Source organism: Anomaloglossus baeobatrachus, chromosome 11 (genome assembly GCF_048569485.1).
Source record: "Anomaloglossus baeobatrachus isolate aAnoBae1 chromosome 11, aAnoBae1.hap1, whole genome shotgun sequence".
Classification (NCBI taxonomy): domain Eukaryota; kingdom Metazoa; phylum Chordata; class Amphibia; order Anura; family Aromobatidae; genus Anomaloglossus; species Anomaloglossus baeobatrachus.
Window position 1 is genome coordinate 188,123,327 of NC_134363.1, and position 21,155 is coordinate 188,144,481.

A 21,155-nucleotide genomic window follows, 5' to 3' on the forward strand; every position below is an offset into this window, starting at 1 on the left:
TTCCAAAACTGCACATCGCACTTGGAAGTGTGAACACTCCTGACCCTGCACATTTCACCCTTTGCAATGTAAACGTGTGGCATGTTTTTAACAGGATCCACACGTTTTGGTGCAGATTAGGTCCTGTGCAGACAGACGTATTCTCAGTCCACGTGTGATCTGATGAACATCACATTGCACTCGGATCAGTGTTATTCAGTTAGGCCGGGCACAGGGCTGATTTTTTCCCTTGGACCGAGTCCATAGACAATAATTGCAGCGTACATGATTTGTCTCTGGTAATCAGATCACACTCGGCCAGCCAAGCCTATCAGACGGCACGCGGATGACATCGGATAATCAGAGAACAGAATGAGGAAACTTGTTTTATTCTTCTTCCCATCCACGAAAAATGGATCCCACTCGGATCGGTCTGATTGGGACCATTCTTCTCAGATCGGTCTGATTGGGACCATTATTCTCGGATCGGTCTGATTGGGACCATTCTTCTCGGATCGGTCTGATTGGGACCATTCTTCTCGGATCGGTCTGATTGGGACCATTCTTCTCAGATCGGTCCGATTGGGACCATTATTCTTGGATCGGTCTGATTGGGACCATTATTCTCGGATCGGTCTGATTGGGACCATTATTCTCGGATCGGTCCGATTGGGACCATTATTCTTGGATCGGTCTGATTGGGACCATTATTCTCGGATCGGTCTGATTGGGACCATTATTCTCGGATCGGTCTGATTGGGACCATTATTCTCGGATCAGTCTGATTGGGACCATTTTTCTAGAACGGATCCCACTCGCATCTGTCTGATTGGGACCATTATTCTCGGATCGGTCTGATTGGGACAAGTCTTCTCGGATCGGTCTGATTGGGACCATTATTCTCGCATCTGTCTGATTGGGACCATTTTTCTAGAACGGATCCCACTCGCATCTGTCTGATTGGGACCATTATTCTCGGATCGGTCTGATTGGGACAAGTCTTCTCGGATCGGTCTGATTGGGACCATTATTCTCGCATCTGTCTGATTGGGACCATTTTTCTAGAACGGATCCCACTCGCATCTGTCTGATTGGGACCATTATTCTCGGATCGGTCTGATTGGGACGAGTCTTCTCGGATCGGTCTGATTGGGACGAGTCTTCCCGGATCGGTCTGATTGGGACCATTTTTCTCGGATCCATCTGATTGGGACCATTATTCTCCAATCGGTATGACTGGGACCATTATTCTCGAATCGGTCTGATTAGGACCATTTTTCACGGATTGGTCTGATTGGGACCATTCTTCTCGGATCGGTCTGATTGGGACCATTCTTCTCGGATCGGTCTGATTGGGACGAGTCTTCTTGGATCGGTCTGATTGGGACGATTCTTCTCGGATCGGTCTGATTGGGACCATTCTTCCCGGATCGGTCTGATTTGGACCATTTTTCTCGGATCCATCTGATTGGGACCATTATTCTCGAATCGGTCTGATTAGGACCATTTTTCACGGATTGGTCTGATTGGGACCATTTTTCTCGGATCGGTCTGATTGGGACCATTTTTCTAGAACGGATCCCACTCGCATCTGTCTGATTGGGACCATTATTCTCGGATCGGTCTGATTGGGACGAGTCTTCTCGGATCGGTCTGATTGGGACGAGTCTTCTCGGATCGGTCTGATTGGGACAAGTCTTCTCGGATCGGTCTGATTGGGACGAGTCTTCTCGGATCGGTCTGATTGGGACGAGTCTTCTCGGATCGGTCTGATTGGGACAAGTCTTCTCGGATCGGTCTGATTGGGACCATTTTTCTCGGATGGATATAATACGTGTGGACCTGGCCTGAGTGCATGATGTTTTTTAGATGAGCACAAACAACTTTCTGCCTCAGGACCCGTCTATTTGGACTTTTTTGTGTCACCTCTCTGTCCGCAGCATTTTTTATTTTTCCACTTGTAATAAATAAACAAGCAGAATCCGGCTGAAGAATGGAGCGGTCTCTTCTTTTAAGACTGTACCTTTGGAAGCCTTAGGCTGGCCATGTGAGGAGCGTTTTCCATGGCACGGCCTGTTCACAGGTCTGGCACGTACAATTCCAGGAGGACGCAGTCGCTGGCATTCTGCGCACACGTTTCTCCCCCGGCCATGTCAGCGTTTAATGAGGTGCAGGTCGGGGTTCTGGCTGTGATCTTTTATTTAAGGCCGCTCTGTAGGACTCTTCCTGCCATAACTGCGCTGCTGCTAATTGGATTTAATGCAACCTGTGGCTCAATTACATGTCTGCTAATAGACACAGACTCATCCATTCCATGCTGACTATGGGCGGCTGATGTCAGACCCTCCATACAATCCAGGCCAAGGCGCCAGAAACCAGGACTGAACCCATCTGCTATTTTTTTCATCATTTTTGCCCTTCATGGTTGTAGCGCCTGACATTTCTATTTCTCCATACTGTAACACATATTCCTCAGTGATCCGAGGCTTCCCCCAAATCATCCGCGTCCCCAGCCACCATTGTAGGAATGTCGTCAGGAACATGGAGATAATCTGCCGGATACGGACACCTCATGAATGATTAATCTGGGATATAATTATTGCTGTCTGGAATTAATTGTATAAATTGACAGATTAAAGGGAATCACAAAAAACACTCTTTCTGGCGTTGGGGGAGGGGTGGTAAACAGTATATGGAAATATGGAGATCCGGCTCATATGGGAATTCACATAAGAAACGGCTACAAACCGCATCCCGTCCACATCAATCACAGGATGTTATCGAGTCGTCATCATTAAGGCTAAATCCAGGCTCCCTGATGAACTATTATATCATTATTATGACTTGGGGGAGGGGAGAATCTGGCATTATGGGGGAACTGGTGAATGGCAGCTAATAAAAGGTGCACGTTGGGAAAAAACCCTCAGCGCTCCAATTCACAGAAAAGGATGAAGATGTTTTATGAAGGAATCAAAAACTTTAGAAAGTACAGTCAGGGCCAGAAATATTTGGACAGTGACACAAGTTTTGTTATTTTAGCTGTTTACAAAAACATGTTCAGAAATACAATTCTATATATAATATGGGCTGAAAGTGCACACTCCCAGCTGCAATATGAGAGTTTTCACATCCAAATCGGAGAAAGGGTTTAGGAATCATAGCTCTGTAATGCATAGCCTCCTCTTTTTCAAGGGACCAAAAGTAATTGGACAAGGGACTCTAAGGGCTGCAATTAACTCTGAAGGCGTCTCCCTCGTTAACCTGTAATCAATAAAGTAGTTAAAAGGTCTGGGTTGATTACAGGTGTGTGGTTTTGCATTTGGAAGCTGTTGCTGTGACCAGACAACATGCGGTCTAAGGAACTCTCAATTGAGGTGAAGCAGAACATCCGGAGGCTGAAAAAAAAGAAAAAATCCATCAGAGAGATAGCAGACATGCTTGGAGTAGCAAAATCAACAGTCGGGTACATTCTGAGAAAAAAGGAATGGACTGGTGAGCTTGGGAACTCAAAAAGGCCTGGGCGCCCACGGATGACAACAGTGGTGGATGATCGCCGCATACTTTCTTTGGTGAAGAAGAACCCGTTCACAACATCAACTGAAGTCCAGAACACTCTCAGTGAAGTAGGTGTATCTGTCTCTAAGTCACCAGTAAAGAGAAGACTCCATGAAAGTAAATACAAAGGGTTCACATCTAGATGCAAACCATTCATCAATTCCAAAAATAGACAGGCCAGAGTTACATTTGCTGAAAAACACCTCATGAAGCCAGCTCAGTTCTGGAAAAGTATTCTATGGACAGATGAGACCAAGATCAACCTGTACCAGAATGATGGGAAGAAAAAAGTTTGGAGAAGAAAGGGAACGGCACATGATCCAAGGCACACCACATCCTCTGTAAAACATGGTGGAGGCAACGTGATGGCATGGGCATGCATGGCTTTCAATGGCACTGGGTCACTTGTGTTTATTGATGACATAACAGCAGACAAGAGTAGCCGGATGAATTCTGAAGTGTACCGGGATATACTTTCAGCCCAGATTCAGCCAAATGCCGCAAAGTTGATCGGACGGCGCTTCATAGTACAGATGGACAATGACCCCAAGCATACAGCCAAAGCTACCCAGGAGTTCATGAGTGCAAAAAAGTGGAACATTCTGCAATGGCTAAGTCAATCACCAGATCTTAACCCAATTGAGCATGCATTTCACTTGCTCAAATCCAGACTTAAGACGGAAAGACCCACAAACAAGCAAGACCTGAAGGCTGCGGCTGTAAAGGCCTGGCAAAGCATTAAGAAGGAGGGAACCCAGCGTTTGGTGATGTCCATGGGTTCCAGACTTAAGGCAGTGATTGCCTCCAAAGGATTCGCAACAAAATATTGAAAATAAAAATATTTTGTTTGGGTTTGGTTTATTTGTCCAATTACTTTTGACCTCCTAAAATGTGGAGTGTTTGTAAAGAAATGTGACAATTCCTACAATTTCTATCAGATATTTTTGTTCAAACCTTCAAATTAAACGTTACAATCTGCACTTGAATTCTGTTGTAGAGGTTTCATTTCAAATCCAATGTGGTGGCATGCAGAGCCCAACTCGCCAAAATTGTGTCACTGTCCAAAGATTTCTGGACCTAACTGTAAGTGCTGATTGTCTGATCACCGAGCTCGTCCTCAGATAGCGGCAGAGGCGGTGGTGGCCACGGTGGCAGTGCTGCGGGAGGCGCTGCCGGTCTCTTCCTCTGCGGCACACACTGCATCTCCCTCTTCGCTGTTCTTCCTTCTGGGATCCGCTGTCTGAGGATGAGCGGGGTAATCGGGCCGAAACATCACACGTTTTCTAACATTTTGGATTGCTTAATGAAAGGAGCGTCCTTTTCTGCACATTGCTGTGCCAAGGCCTCGTATGCAATCATGAGAGTCACAGGTGGAATATGTCGGGTCATAACCTGCCTCTGATCAGGCCATATCCTTCTCTGCCAGGCTGCGGCCACTGACGGACCAATATCCTCAGGAGACAAACGTCCCGCCGTGGCCACAGTCTGGGGATCCATTGCAGAATAATGAGCGCTTATGCTTTTTTTACAATGATCCTCTATTTTGAAAAAGCGCGGCCTGTACGGGAATATAAAATATTTGCATAAGCATCGGCAGAGGAGACGACACTGGGGATATGTGCGGGGCACAAGGTGCACTCATCTTATCCAACATTACATATGTGCGGACACAGTGTGCACTCATCTTATCCAACATTACATATGTGCGGACACAGTGTGCACTCATCTTATCCAATATTACATATGTGCGGACACAGTGTGCACTTATCTTATCCAATATTACATATGTGCGGACACAGTGTGCACTCATCTTATCCAACATTACATATGTGCGGACACAGTGTGCACTCATCTTATCCAACATTACATATGTGCGGACACAGTGTGCACTCATCTTATCCAATATTACATATGTGCGGACACAGTGTGCACTCATCTTATTCAATATTACATATGTTCGGACACAGTGTTCACTCATCTTATCCAACATTACATATGTGCGGACACAGTGTGCACTCATCTTATCCAATATTACATTTGTGCGGACACAGTGTGCACTCATCTTATCCAACATTACATATGTGCGGACACAGTGTGCACTCATCTTATCCAACATTTACATATGTGCGGACACAGTGTGTACTCATCTTATCCAATATTACATATGTGCGGACACAGTGTGCACTCATCTTATCCAACATTACATATGTGCAGGACACAGTGTGCGCTCATCTTATCCAACATTACATATGTGCGGACACAGTGTGCACTCATCTTATCCAACATTACATATGTGCGGACACAGTGTGCACTCATCTTATCCAACATTACATATGTGCGGGGCACAGTGTGCACTCATATTACATTTGTGCGGGGCACAGTGTGCACTCATATTACATTTGTGCGGGGCACAGTGTGCACTCAGTCTTATCCAACATTACATAGCTTCACTCAGCTTTCCATATACCCTGAGTGACACATACATCTGTGATCTTACATAAAACCCAAGAAAAAATTAACATATACCCTATCAATGGGATTGAGGGCAGAGCAGGACGGGGCGACTGTTCAAACACCTGCCCATGGGAAGCTATACAGAGAAATGCCGAGCTCAGGAACAAAAAACTACAGCAAAGCCAAAGAAATGAGCCGGAGCGTCAGTTGGTATACAGTATATATATATATATATACATACAGTGGGGAAAAAAGTATTTAGTCAGCCCCCAATTGTGCAGGTTCTCCCCCTTATAAAGATGAGATTTGCCTGTAATTGACATCATAGGTGACCACAACTATGAGAGACAAAATGAGAAAACAAATCCAGAAATTCACTGCGTCTGATTTGGGAAGATTAATTTTGCAAATTATGGTGGAAAATAAGTATAGTCACCTAAAAACATGCAAGATTTCTGGCTTTCATAGATCTGTAACGTCCTCCTAAAAAGGCTCCTCTGTCCTCCACTCACTACCTGTAGTAATGGCACCTGTTTGAACTTATCAGTATAAAAGACTCCTGTCCACAACCTCAAACAGTCACACTCCAAACTCCACTATGGTGAAGACCAAACAGCAAGACACCAGAAACAAAATTGTAGTCCTGCACCAGGCTGGGAAGACTGAATCTGCAATAGGCAAGCAGCTTGGTGTGATGAAATCAACTGTGGGAGCAATAATAAGAAAATGGAAGACATACAAGACCACTGATAATCTCCCTAGATCTGGGGCTCCACGCAAGATCTCACCCCGTGGGGTGAAAATTATCACAAGAACGATGAGCTAAAGTCCCAGAACCACACGGGGGGACCTAGTGAATGACCTGCATAGAGATGGGACCACCGTAACAAAGGCTACCATCAGTAACACACTACGCCGCCAGCGACTCAGATCCTGCAGTGCCAGACGTGTCCCCCTGCTTAAACCAGTACATGTCTGGACGTGTCTGAAATTTGCTAGAGAGCATTTGGATTATTCAGAAGAGTATTTGGAGAATGTGATATGGTCTGATGAAACCAAAGTAGAACGGTTTGGTAGAAACTCAACTCGTTGTGTTTGGAGGAGACAGAATACTGAGTTGTATCCAAAGAACATCATACCTACTGTGAAGCATGGGGGTGGCAACATCATGCTTTGGGGCTGTTTCTCTGCAAAGGGACCAGGACAACTGATCCATGTACATGAAAGAATGATTGGGACCATATATCGTAAGATTTTCAGTGCAAAATGTCTTCCATCAGCAAGGGCATTGAAGATAAAACGTGGCTCGGTCTTTCAGCATGATAATGATCCCAAGCACCCCGCCAGGGCAAAGAAGGAGTGGCTTCATAAGAAGCATATGAAGGTCCTGGAGTGGCCTAGCCAGTCTCCAGATCTCAACCCCATAGAAAACCTTTGGAGGCAGCTGAAAGTCCGTGTTCTTCAGCAACAGGCCCAAAACATCACTGCTCTAGAGGAGATTTGCATGGAGGAATGGGCCAACATACCACCAACAGTGTGTGCCAACCTTGTGAAGACAGAAAATGTCTCACCTCTGTCATTGCCAACAAAGAATAACAAAATATTGCGATGAACTTTTGTTATTGACCAAATACTTATTTTCCACCATAATTTGCAAAAAAAAAAAATCCTACCAAATCAGACGCGGTGATTTTCTGGATTTTTCTCATTTTCCCTCTCATAGTTGTGGTCACCTATGATGTCAATTACAGGCAAATCTCATCTTTGTAAGGGGAGAACTTGCACAATTGGGGGCTGAATAATGACTTTTTCCCCACTGTACCCGTTATCAGTGTGAATGAGGGCAGAGCAGGACGGGGCGGCTGTTCAGACACCTGCCCATGGGAAGCTATACAGAGAAATGCCGAGCTCAGGAACAAAAAACCAAAGAATTGAGCCGCAGAGTCAGTCGGTGTATGTGTAATGCGTCCGAGCACATTCACACTTGTTCACATTGAGGTTACTGACACAAGGTGAGGTTTAGTATAGAGATAGGGACGGCTGGACCGGCTGCACCTTGTCACGCTGTTATGGCTTTTTTGATCTCAGTCCCCTATGTTATTTCCATCTATTATTACGGATTACCTATGCACTTGCTGTACGGTATACGCTCAGTTTGTTTTCCTTGGGTTTCCTCTGTGTCACAGTGTGAACGTGCTCTTACGCATCGCACATTTGCTCATTTGGTTTTGCTGTGATGTTCCTTGCTCCATAAGTGTCAGCCTTTACTGTCGCTTGGTCATTGGTGAATCAGGAGGCTCAGGATGAACACTATGCTACAAGGGGCTTTCTGTAGGACTGGTAATATTAGTAATGATATTATACACCCAGTGATTGCTCCGTCCTCGACGCCCCTTTCCTGAGGATTATGGAACATTTTTCTGTCCCTGGAGGACTGATTCTGCACAGAAGATGCTCCCTGGGACTGCTGCAGACAGACTTTATCACTGGCATTGCTGGGGGTGAAATCTGCGGTATCATCAGTGTCGTGTTATATTAGGTCATCGAATCCGCAGCAACAGTCAATTTGTGCTGCAAATATTCTCTGCCCCGTGTGCTCGGGATTTCTCAGACCTCGCAGCGCCGCGGCAGGAACATGGCTGATCGCTGCCCATGGGCTGCCCTGCAATCAGAGGCAGGAACGTGGAAGGGAAAATGTGGCATGATTTATAGCATTTGTGCCGCAGTTAGTCCCTGTACACACTGCGCTGCATCTGGAGTCCACACGTTACAGCCATGGGGCACCATTTACCGGACTGGGAGTCTCTGTGACCTCCAGTGCTCCAGCAGGCATTAATGTAACAGTATCGCCCGGCAGACCCCCCATTACAATGCGATCCCCTCACTTCTTGCAGGCTGTGGAGATGGCGGCACTACGCCTCCCGATGCTCCGCTATATTCCTCTTGTACTAATCTGTCTATTAATTTGCCAGCCGCCGCCGTCCAGTGGTCGATCTTCTTGGCAGAGAGACGTCTGAAGAGGATGAAAGGTAAATTATTCAAATATTTGCCCAGCGCCCGATGTTTCCAAGGAAATGCATTATCCCCAAAGAGTTATTGACTGGCTGACTACCCGCTGCCTCGCTGCCAGGCGCCCCCGCCTCCCGCCAGCCTGAGTGACACCGCGCACAATCCGATCTGCTGGAGATTAAGCTGCTAATTAATAAAGCACGGGATGTGGCCGCCCTGACGGGAGGAATGGCAGAGATTGCACCGCCGGCGCCCCCAAACCTGCCGCTAATCTGCACCGCACTGGAATGAGGGACGGAGGCCAGCAGGGCGCAAAGAGTTAATCTTAGGAGGAGGCCGCGGCCTGGCCCTAAAATCATCTGCCAAGTACTGCATAGTGCCTTGAAAAAGTATTCATACCTTGTGAACTTTTATATATTTTTTTCACGTTACACCCATAAACTTAAATGGATTTTATGTGATACCGGCACCAAGTGCAAGTGCAAGTGCAAGTATGAGTGACGAGTAATGGAAATGATCCCGGGATTTCTAATTACCTATAAAATATAAATCTGAACATTGTCATGTGCATTAATACTCATGCCCCTTTGTCAGTACATTATAGGGATTACCTTTCCCTGTCTTGCATTAGTACTCACCCCCTGAGTCAGTACTTTGTAGGACCACCTTTCTTTGACTTGCATTAGTACTCAGCCCCATATGTCAGTACTTTGTAGGACCACATTTCTCTGTCTTGCATTAGTACTCACCCCCCCCCCCCCCCCCGCCCCACAGTCAGTACTTAGTAGGCCCACCTTTCTATGTCTTGCATTAGTACTCACCCCCCCTGGAGTCAGTACTTAGTAGGCCCACCTTTCTCTGTCTTGCATTAGTATTCACCCCCCTGGAGTCAGTACTTTGTAGGACCACCTTTCTCTGTCTTTTGGGTTCTCTTTGCTCATCTGTAGATGACATTTTCCTCTTCTCTCGCTCAGTGAGGTTGGATGGAGACGTCGGTGATCGGAGATCTTCCCGTCTTGTCACAGATTCTGGGTGTATTTGGGTCTGGGCTGTGACTCGGCCGCTCACACACAGGAATATGCTCTGATCTGAACCCTCCATTATGGCTCTGCAGGATGTTGAGGGTTGTTGTCCTGCTGGAAGGTGAACCTACGCCATGGTCTCAAGATTTTTGCATCGTCTTAACAGGTTTTCCTTCAGGATTTTCCTGTATTTAGCTCCATCCATCTTCCGATCACCATTGACCAGCTTCCCTGCCCCTGCTGAAGAAAAGCCTCCTCACAGCAGAATGCTGCCTCCACCATGTGTGACGGTGGCGAGGGTGTTTTCAGGGTGATGTGCAGGGTCAGTTTTTTTGCCACACATAGCATATTGCATTTAGCCCACTTCTCCTTTGGTCTCATCTGACCAGAGCCCCTTCCCCACTGTTCACAGTGTCCCCCACATGGGTTTTACAAAAAGAACTTCTTATGGCTTTCAAAAACATCTTTTATTTCCCCACTCTTCCATAAAGGACAGATTTGTGGAGTCCATGAATAATAGTCGTCCTGTGGACAGATTCTCCCCCTGAGCTGTGATCTCTGTGGCTCTTCCAGTGACCATTGGCCTCTTGGCTCTTCTCCTATTAGTGCGCTCCTCCTTGGGATGTCATCTTTGGTGGACGCCATGTCTTGTAGGTTTGCAGTAATGCCGTACTCCTTTCATTTTGATCATGTATTGAGCAGTGCACCATGAGCTTGGACTATTTCCTTATAACCTAACCCTGCTTTCCTCCTCTCCTCTTTATCCCTGACCTGTCTGGTGTGTTCCTTGGTTGCTGCTGTTTGATCCCTGATGTTCACACATAAACCTCTGAGGCCCTCAGCGACCAGCTGTAGTTATACTGAGAAGAAATTACAAAAAGGAGGTGGCAATGTCCTACGGAAATTATTTGACTTCTGGGGGTCCCTCAGGATTTTATTTAGGTGGGTCAGACTACAGGGGGCTGAATACAAATGCACGGAACAATTTTCAGATTTATATTTTTAGAATATTTAGAAAACAAGGAATCATTTCCTTTATACTTTACAAATACTTGTACTTAGTGCTGGTGTCACAGAAAATCCCTATAAAATATATTTAAGTTTGTGGGTGCAACATGAAAAAAATGTAGAAAAGTTCATGAGGTATGAATACTTTTTCAAGACACCATATATTACCAATGTGGGGCTCAGTCAATGTTGTGTGCCGTCAAACCATGCATTCTTGGATCCTTTCACTCCTCACACATCTCAATGTGCTTTGGGCGCCCATGACACGGTCTCAGGTCTTCTGGTTGTCCTTCCTTGTCTCAGTTTTGGGAGATACTAACTAATGCATATTAGGAACACCCCACAAGACCCACCGCATACCAAAAACACCCCCACAATATTCTCCATATACTGAGAACACCTAACAATAGCCACCGTATACAGGGAACACACAACAATATCTGCTGTAGACTGGGAATATCCCACAATATCCACCATATAACGGAAACACCCCACAAGACCCACTGTATATCAGGAACACTCAACAATAGCCACCGAATATTGAGAACACCCCACAATATCCTCCATCTACTGGGAACACCCAACAATAGCCACTGTACAAGAGGAACACGCAACAAGACCCGCCAAATACCAGGAACATCCCACAAGAACCATAGAGAACACCTGACAAGACCTGCCATATACAGGGAACACCCTACAAGACCCGCCAAATACCGGGAACATCCCACAAGACCTGCCATATACAGGGAGCACCCTACAAGACCCGCCAAATACAGGGAACACCCTACAAGACCCGCCAAATACCGGGAACATCCCACAAGAACCATAGAGAACACCTGACAAGACCTGCCATATACAGGGAACACCCTACAAGACCCTCCGTATACTGGGAACACCCCACAAGAACCATAGAGAACACCTGACAAGACCTGCCATATACAGGGAACACCCTACAAGACCCGCCAAATACCGGGAACATCCCACAAGAACCATAGAGAACACCTGACAAGACCTGCCATATACAGGGAACACCCTACAAGACGCACTGTATACTAGGGACACGCCACAAGAACCATAGAGAACACCTGACAAGACCTGCCATATACAGGAAACACCCTACAAGACCCTCCATATACTGGGAACACCCCACAAGAACCATAGAGAACACCTCACAAGACCTGCCATATACAGGGAACACCCTACAAGATGCACTGTATACTAGGGACACGCCACAAAACCCTCCGTATACCGGGAACAAACCACAGGACCCTCCGTATACTGGGGACACCCACAGGACCCTCTGTATACTAGGGACACCCCTCAGGATCCTCCATATACAGGGGACACCCCTCAGGACTCTTCGTATACTGGCGACATGCCACAGGACCCTCCATATACTGGGGACACCCCACAAGACCCTCCATATACTGGGGACACCCCACAAGACCCTCTGTATACTGGGGACACCCCACAAGACCCTCTGTATACTGGGGACAAATCACAAGACCCTCCGTATACTGGAGACACGCCACAAGACCCTCCATAAACTGGGAACACCCCACAGGACCCTCCGTATACTGGGGACATGCCACAGGACCCTCCGTATACTGGGGACACGCCACAGGACCCTCTGTATACTCGGGACACTCCACAAGACCCTCCATACACCGGGAACACCCCACAAGACCCTCCATATACTCAGGACACTCCACAAGACCCTTCATATACTGGGGACACCCCACAAGACCCTTCATATATTGGGGACACCCCACAAGACCCTCTGTATACTGGGGACACGCCACAAGACCCTCCGTATACTGGGGACACCACACAAGACCCTCCGTATACTGGTGATACCCCACAAGACCCTCCGTATACTGGGGACACGCCACAAGACCTGCCATCTACACATCACAATTTGGCTTCGTCAGTCGCACAGATCCTCACCTTTGCCCATTTTTCCTACAATAACTGATGGCCACTTGCTGATGGTCTCTCGCCTTCTCCTTGGACAGGATCCAGGGTCATCAGATAGTCCATGTTATTCTTGTCACTTGTCAGTATTTGTGATGACTGATAGAGCCTGTATGAAATCTGCAGGAATGATGCCTGGAGTCGCGGTGCGGTGCTGCAGCTTCGGACCCCCACATGCGGGGACTTGCGTGGATCTGTTTATTATTCTCTGTCACACGCCGTAAGCCCCCGGCCTGATTGATATGCAGCCTGAGAACTTAACATTTACGGATATTTTCAGTCCACTTCTCGTTAATCCTTCACCGATCTTGACTAGGAAATGAGAAGTTAGAACTCGGCTCGGGGCCCTTGGGAGCCCGTCTTCAGCCAAAGTGACTGCATGGAGAAGAATTACTCCGGCCTTCCCATATTAATGAGAGGAATAATGAGCAGGGACGGGTAATATACATGCAGGAGCGCTAATGACTGCATACATAATACGGCGTGAAACGGATCCTTATGTGTCAGTGTTTATCTTCGCTCCGCGCATTCATGGAGGGTGAAAAGACCGAGATCAGCGGCATCGGTAATGGCCAAACGCCAACAACAGCTCTAATTATAGGGGTATATCGCTGACCAGCAAATGAGAGCGCTGACATCTCACAACCGGCCCCCGAAACTGGAAAACATGGGGGCGTGAAAGGACAACGCTGAACTAATGACGTTTATTCACACAAGCTCTGGGCTTAACTTTCCATGTACTGTAATGTGTGAAGAGAAAGGACTTCATGTGATGATGTCAGAGAGGACTCAGCGACTTCACCTGATGATGTCATAGAGGACTCAGCGACTTCACCTGATGATGTAATAGAGGACTCAGCGACTTCACCTGATGATGTCATAGAGGACTCAGCGACTTCATGTGATGATGTCAGATAGGACTCAGCAACTTCACCTGATGATGTCACAGAGGACTCAGCAACTTCACCTGATGATGTCACAGAGGACTCAGCGACTTCACGTGATGATGTCAGAGAGGACTCAGCAACTTTACCTGATGATGTCAGAGAGGACTCAGCGACTTCACCTGATGATGTCACAGAGGACTCAGCGACTTCACCTGATGATATCACAGAGGACTCAGCAACTTCACCTGATGATGTCACAGAGGACTCAGCGACTTCACGTGATGATGTCAGATAGGACTCAGCAACTTCACCTGATGATGTCAGAGAGGACTCAGCAACTTCACCTGATGATGTCAGAGAGGACTCAGCGACTTCACGTGATGATGTCACAGAGGACTCAGCGACTTCACCTGATGATGTCACAGTGGACTCAGCAACTTCACCTGATGATGTCAGAGAGGACTCAGCGACTTCACCTAATGATGTCACAGAGGACTCAGCGACTTCACCTGATGATGTCACAGAGGACTCAGCGACTTCACCTGATGATGTCACAGAGGACTCAGCGACTTCACGTGATGAGGTCAGAGAAGACTCAGCGACTTCACGTGATGATGTCAGAGAAGATCAGCGACTTCACGTGATGATGTCAGAGAAGACTCAGCGACTTCACGTGATGATGTCAGAGAGGACTCAGCGACTCCACATGATGATGTCAGAGAAGACTCAGCGACTTCACGTGATGATGTCAGAGAGGACTCAGCGACTTCACGTGATGATGTCAGAGAGGACTCAGCGACTTCACCTGATGATGTCAGAGAGGACTCAGCGACTTCACGTGATGATGTCAGAGAAGATCAGCGACTTCACGTGATGATGTCAGAGAGGACTCAGCGACTTCACGTGATGATGTCAGAGAGGACTCAGCGACTTCACGTGATGATGTCAGAGATGACTCAGCGACTTCACGTGCTGATGTCACAGAGGACTCAGCGACTTCACGTGCTGATGTCACAGAGGACTCAGCGACTTCACGTGCTGATGTCACAGAGGACTCAGCGACTTCACCTGATGATGTCAGAGAGGACTCAGCGACTTCACCTGATGATGTCAGAGAGGACTCAGCGACTTCACCTGATGATGTCAGAGAGGACTCAGCGACTTCACGTGATGATGTCAGAGAGGACTCAGCGACTTCACCTGATGATGTCAGAGAGGACTCAGCGACTTCACCTGATGATGTCACAGAGGACTCAGCGACTTCACCTGATGATGTCAGAGAGGACTCAGCGACTTCACCTGATGATGTCAGAGAGGACTCAGCGACTTCACCTGATGATGTCAGAGAGGACTCAGCGACTTCACGTGATGATGTCAGAGAGGACTCAGCGACTTCACGTGATGATGTCAGAGAGGACTCAGCGACTTCACGTGATTATGTCAGAGAGGACTCAGCGACTTCACCTGATGATGTCAGAGAAGACTCAGCGACTTCACCTGATGATGTCATAGAAGACTCAGCGACTTCACATGCTGAACTAATAACGTTTATTCACACAAGCCTTGGGCTTAACTTTCCATGTACTGTAATGTGTGAAGAGAAAGGTCTTCACGTTATGATGTCACAGAGGACTCAGCGACTTCACCTAATTATGTCACAGAAGACTCAGCGACTTCACGTGATGATGTCAGAGAGGACTCAGCGACTTCACCTGATGATGTCAGAGAGGACTCAGCGACTTCACCTGATGATGTCAGAGAGGACTCAGCGACTTCACGTGATGTCAGAGAAGACTCAGCGACTTCACATGCTGAACTAATAACGTTTATTCACACAAGCTCTGGGCTTAACTTTCCATGTACTGTAATGTGTGAAGGGAAAGGTCTTCATGTGATGATGTCACAGAGGACTCAGCGACTTCACCTGATGATGTCAGAGAGGACTCAGCGACTTCACGTGATGATGTCAGAGAGGACTCAGCGACTTCACCTGATTATGTCAGAGAAGACTCAGCGACTTCACGTGATGATGTCAGAGAGGACTCAGCGACTTCACCTGATGATGTCAGAGAAGACTCAGCGACTCCACGTGATGATGTCAGAGAGGACTCAGCGACTTCACCTGATGATGTCAGAGAGGACTCTGAGCCCGCAGGCTCAGGTGGCCGGGACCCTCTAGCCCTGCACACTACACCCACATTGATCAGAATTGGCTTAAATTGTGTCAGATCTTTTGTGCTGCAGAATATCTCACACACAGCCCCTTTTACTACTCTCCTGCAGAATATCTCACATACAGCCCCTTTTACTACTCTCCTGCAGAATATCTCACATACAGCCCATTTTATTACTCTCCCGCAGAATATCTCACATACAGCCCCTTTTATTACTCTCCTGCAGAATATCTCACATACAGCCCCTTTTATTACTCTCCCGCAGAATATCTCACATACAGCCCATTTTATTACTCTCCTGCAGAATATCTCACATACAGCCCATTTTATTACTCTCCTGCAGAATATCTCACATACAGCCCCTTTTATTACTCTCCTGCAGAATATCTTTCATACAGCCCATTTTATTACTCTCCTGCAGAATATCTCTCATACAGCCCCTTTTATTACTCTCCTGCAGAATATCTCACATATAGCCCCTTTTATTACTCTCCTGCAGAATATCTTTCATACAGCCCATTTTATTACTCTCCTGCAGAATATCTCACATACAGCCCCTTTTATTACTCTCCTGCAGAATATCTCTCATACAGCCCATCTTATTACTCTCCTGCAGAATATCTCACATACAGCCCCTTGTATTACTCTCCTGCAGAATATCTGACCACTGCACAACCAGCTCTGTCCTCACCTATTGTACCATCACCCATTCCCTGTAGACTGTGAGCCCTCGCGGGCAGGGTCCTCTCTCCTCCTGTAGACTGTGAGCCCTCGCTGGCAGGGTCCTCTCTCCTCCTGTAGACTGTGAGCCCTCGCTGGCAGGGTCCTCTCTCCTCCTGTAGACTGTGAGCCCTCGTGGGCAGGGTCCCCTCTCCTCCTGTAGACTGTGAGCCCTCGCGGGCAGGGTCCCCTCTCCTCCTGTAGACTGTGAACCCTCGTGGGCAGGGTCCTCTCTCCTCCTGTAGACTGTGAGCCCTCGCGGGCAGGGTCCTCTCTCCTCCTGTAGACTGTGAGCCCTCGCGGGCAGGGTCCTCTCTCCTCCTGTAGACTGTGAGCCCTCGCGGGCAGGGTCCTCTCTCCTCCTGTAGACTGTGAGCCCTCGCGGGCAGGGTCCTCTCTCCTCCTGTAGACTGTGAGCCCTCGCTGGCAGGGTCCTCTCTCCTCCTGTAGACTGTGAGCCCTCGCTGGCAGGGTCCTCTCTCCTCCTGTAGACTGTGAGCCCTCGCGGGCAGGGTCCTCTCTCCTCCTGTAGACTGTGAGTCCTCATGGGCAGGGTCCTCTCTCCTCCTGTAGACTGGGAGCCCTCGCGGGCAGGGTCCTCTCTCCTCCTGTAGACTGTGAGCCCTCGCTGGCAGGGTCCTCTCTCCTCCTGTAGACTGTGAGTCCTCATGGGCAGGGTCCTCTCTCCTCCTGTAGACTGTGAGCCCTCGCTGGCAGGGTCCTCTCTCCTCCTGTAGACTGTGAGCCCTCGCTGGCAGGGTCCTCTCTCCTCCTGTAGACTGTGAGCCCTCGCTGGCAGGGTCCTCTCTCCTCCTGTAGACTGTGAGCCCTCGCTGGCAGGGTCCTCTCTCCTCCTGTAGACTGTGAGCCCTCGCTGGCAGGGTCCTCTCTCCTCCTGTAGACTGTGAGCCCTCGCTGGCAGGGTCCTCTCTCCTCCTGTAGACTGTGAGCCCTCGCTGGCAGGGTCCTCTCTCCTCCTGTAGACTGTGAGTCCTCATGGGCAGGGTCCTCTCTCCTCCTGTAGACTGTGAGCCCTCGCGGGCAGCGTCCTCTCTCCTCCTGTAGACTGTGAGCCCTCGCTGGCAGGGTCCTCTCTCCTCCTGTAGACTGTGAGCCCTCGCTGGCAGGGTCCTCTCTCCTCCTGTAGACTGTGAGCCCTCGCTGGCAGGGTCCTCTCTCCTCCTGTAGACTGTGAGCCCTCGCGGGCAGGGTCCTCTCTCCTCCTGTACCAGTCTGTCTTGTACTGTTAATGATTGTTGTACGTATACCCTCTTTCACTTGTAAAGCGCCATGGAATAAATGGCGCTATAATAATAAATAATAATAATAATATCTCTCATACAGCCCCTTTTATTACTCTCCTGCAGAATATCTCTCATACAGCCCATTTTATTACTCTCCTGCAGAATATCTCTCATACAGCCCCTTTCATTACTCTCCTGCAGAATATCTCACATACAGCCCCTTTCATTACTCTCCTGCAGAATATCTCACATACAGCCCCTTTCATTACTCTCCTGCAGAATATCTCACATACTGCCCCTTTTATTACTCTCTTGTAGAATATCTCACATACAGCCCCTTTCATTACTCTCCTGCAGAATATCTCACATACTGCCCCTTTTATTACTCTCTTGCAGAATATCTCACATACAGCCCCTTTTATTACTCTCCTGCAGAATATCTCACATACCGCCCCTTTTATTACTGTGCTTCATCAGCCATACTATCCCTGTCTCTGCAGTCACACATGGGTCGCTACGCTATGTCTTCATGTAAGGTTTTATGTGGGATGTGCCCTCACCAGTCGCAGCGGTTGCAGATTGTAAGGCTACATTTTGTGCTGCAGATTTTTATTGCAGAAATTTTTGCAAATGAAAATCAATCCCCCTTACTACATGGGGCTGCTCCTGATGAATAGGAGGTTCGGAGATTTCTGCAACAAAATTTTTAGCAAATAAACACCACGTGCTTTGACTTTAAAAGGAATCTGCCACTAGGATTTTGCTCCATCTGAGAGCAGCATAATGTAGAGACAGAGATCCTGATTCTAGTGATGTGTCAAATACTGAGCTGTTTGCTGTCATTGTGATAAAAAACCTGTTTTCTCTGCTGCAGATCTAGCAGTTATACAGAGCTCATTATTATTATTTATTTATAGAGCTCATGAATATGCTGGATTACCTGCAGCATGCCAAGTAGTCCTGTAATGATAATCTCCTGCTGATTAAACAGTGATTTTATCAATACTACACTAAGCAGCTCAGTAAGTGACACATCGCTGGAATCAGGGTCTCTACCCCTACATTATGCTGCTCTCAGATTAGGTGGCAAAAACGTGGTGACGGATTCCCTTTAAATGCTCATTCAGATTAGTACTGTATATTTTTGGTTCGAGTGCTCCCTGTGAAAAAAACGACCCTTACTCAGACCAATGATATTTGATGGGGCAGGGAGCGATTTCTTTCATGGACTGAATCTACATGTGACATAAAAAGCAGAACGCATTAGTTTCCTTGGTAAATCGGATGAGACGCACCCACTCAAGTCTATGGTTGCGCAGAAATAATTGTATGCCTTACGGAGCCACAGTGCCGCATTCACATTTTATGGATGCATTGCAATTCTGTATTAGAGGAAACTGTAAGCGGCAGTGTAAATTATTAATAGCTGCTGCTGAAAAAAATGGATTTTATACAGATGGAAAGTGAGAAGAAAACTGTCTGAGTTTTTGGCTGAAAGTTGTTTTTTTATATTGGTGTTTTCCCAGCCTTCGTGTGAGTCCCCGTGTATGTCAGTGGATTTACCCAGGTAAAATCTGCGGAAGGGTCTCTACAAACCTCGGCCACATTCTGCACAGGCTTCCCGTGCTCGCACTGATTTCTGTTGCACCACAGACTCCACTGTATACAATGTATCAGGGGTAAAATCTGCATAAAAATCGCCAACTAGTGAACGAGATCCGCCACATGTGGGCCTACCCTACGGCTGCACACGCGGATTTATTTTCCCTGCTTGAATTTGAGCTCTGCAGCGTTTTTTAGATCTGCAGCGTCAATTCTTGCAGCGTTTTTTCCACTCATAGAAAGCAGGTTTTGGTGTTGTGTTTGTGAATAAAACTTATTTAAACTGCAGCAAATCGCAGCTTTTTACAAGGAGAGTTTTTACTGCCAAAAAGGGAAGAAAAGAAAAACCAGCTGAAAAACAGCAGGTGTGCACAGAGCCCTGGGGTTCACGCCTGGCGAGCGGCTGGGCGGGCCGCTTCTTTTGCGCCTGTGGTACACTGCTGCTTTATAGAGCCTGTTATTTTCTGGCTTCATCTAGGCACAATATGGTGGGACAGTTTGACTCCGGTTTGACTCTGGTTGGGTAATAGTGGGAGGTCAGGAGAGGTACACAGCAGCAGCAGGGTCAGAGCATATCAGGGATTGAGCAGATCTCCAATAGGGATATTTTAACCCATGTGACCCAATATGTACCACAGCAGCCACTTGCCCCCGGACTCCTCCACAGCAGCCACTTGCTCCCGGACTCCTCCACAGCAGCCACTTGCTCCCGGACTCCTCCACAGCAGCCACTTGCTCCTGGACTCCTCCACAGCAGCCACTTGCTCCTGGACTCCTCCACAGCGGCCACTTGCCCCCGGACTCCTCCACAGCGGCCACTTGCCCCCAGACTCCTCCACAGCGGCCACTTGCCCCCAGACTCCTCCACAGCGGCCACTTGCCCCCAGACTCCTCCTCAGCGGCCACTTGCCCCCAGACTCCTCCACAGCGGCCACTTGCTCCCGGACTCCTCCTCAGCGGCCACTTGCCCCCAGACTCCTCCACAGCGGCCACTTGCCCCCAGACTCCTCCTCAGCGGCCACTTGCCCCCAGACTCCTCCACAGCGGCCACTTGCTCCCGGACTCCTCCTCAGCGGCCACTTGCCCCCAGACTCCTCCACAGCAGCCACTTGCCCCCGGACTCCTCCACAGCAGCCACTTGCTCCCGGACTCCTCCACAGCAGCCACTTGCTCCCGGACTCCTCCACAGCGGCCACTTGCCCCCGGACTCCTCCGCAGCGGCCACTTGCCCCCGGACTCCTCCGCAGCAGCCACTTGCCCCCGGACTCCTCCGCAGCGGCTACTTGCCCCCGGACTCCTCCGCAGCGGCCACTTGCCCCCGGACTCCTCCGCAGCGGCCACTTGCGCCCGGACTCCTCCGAAATGGCCACTTGCGCCCAGACTCGTTTGGAGCAGCCACTTGCACCCAGACTCCTTTGGAGCGGCCACTTGCCCCCGGACTCCTCCGCAGCGGCCACTTGCGCCCGGACTCCTCCGCAGCGGCCACTTGCGCCCGGACTCCTCCGCAGTGGCCACTTGCGCCCAGAC

The 21,155-nt window shown here is 48.4% G+C and overlaps 1 protein-coding gene across 3 annotated transcripts in view; it reads right to left on the reverse strand.

The window, feature by feature from the left end:
* ROBO3 (roundabout guidance receptor 3) overlaps positions 1–21,155 on the reverse strand; it is a 471,759-nt gene that overhangs the window by 353,645 nt on the left and 96,959 nt on the right. The window contains exon 1 of one of the 3 annotated variants that reach the window (XM_075328152.1): positions 12,975–13,098. The exons of the other annotated variants lie outside the window; for them this stretch is intronic. Coding sequence (XP_075184267.1) covers positions 12,975–12,984 — 10 coding nt within the window. The 5' untranslated portion in view covers positions 12,985–13,098. Of the gene's footprint in view, positions 1–12,974; positions 13,099–21,155 lie in introns of those variants that run through there. 3 annotated transcript variants of the gene reach the window in all.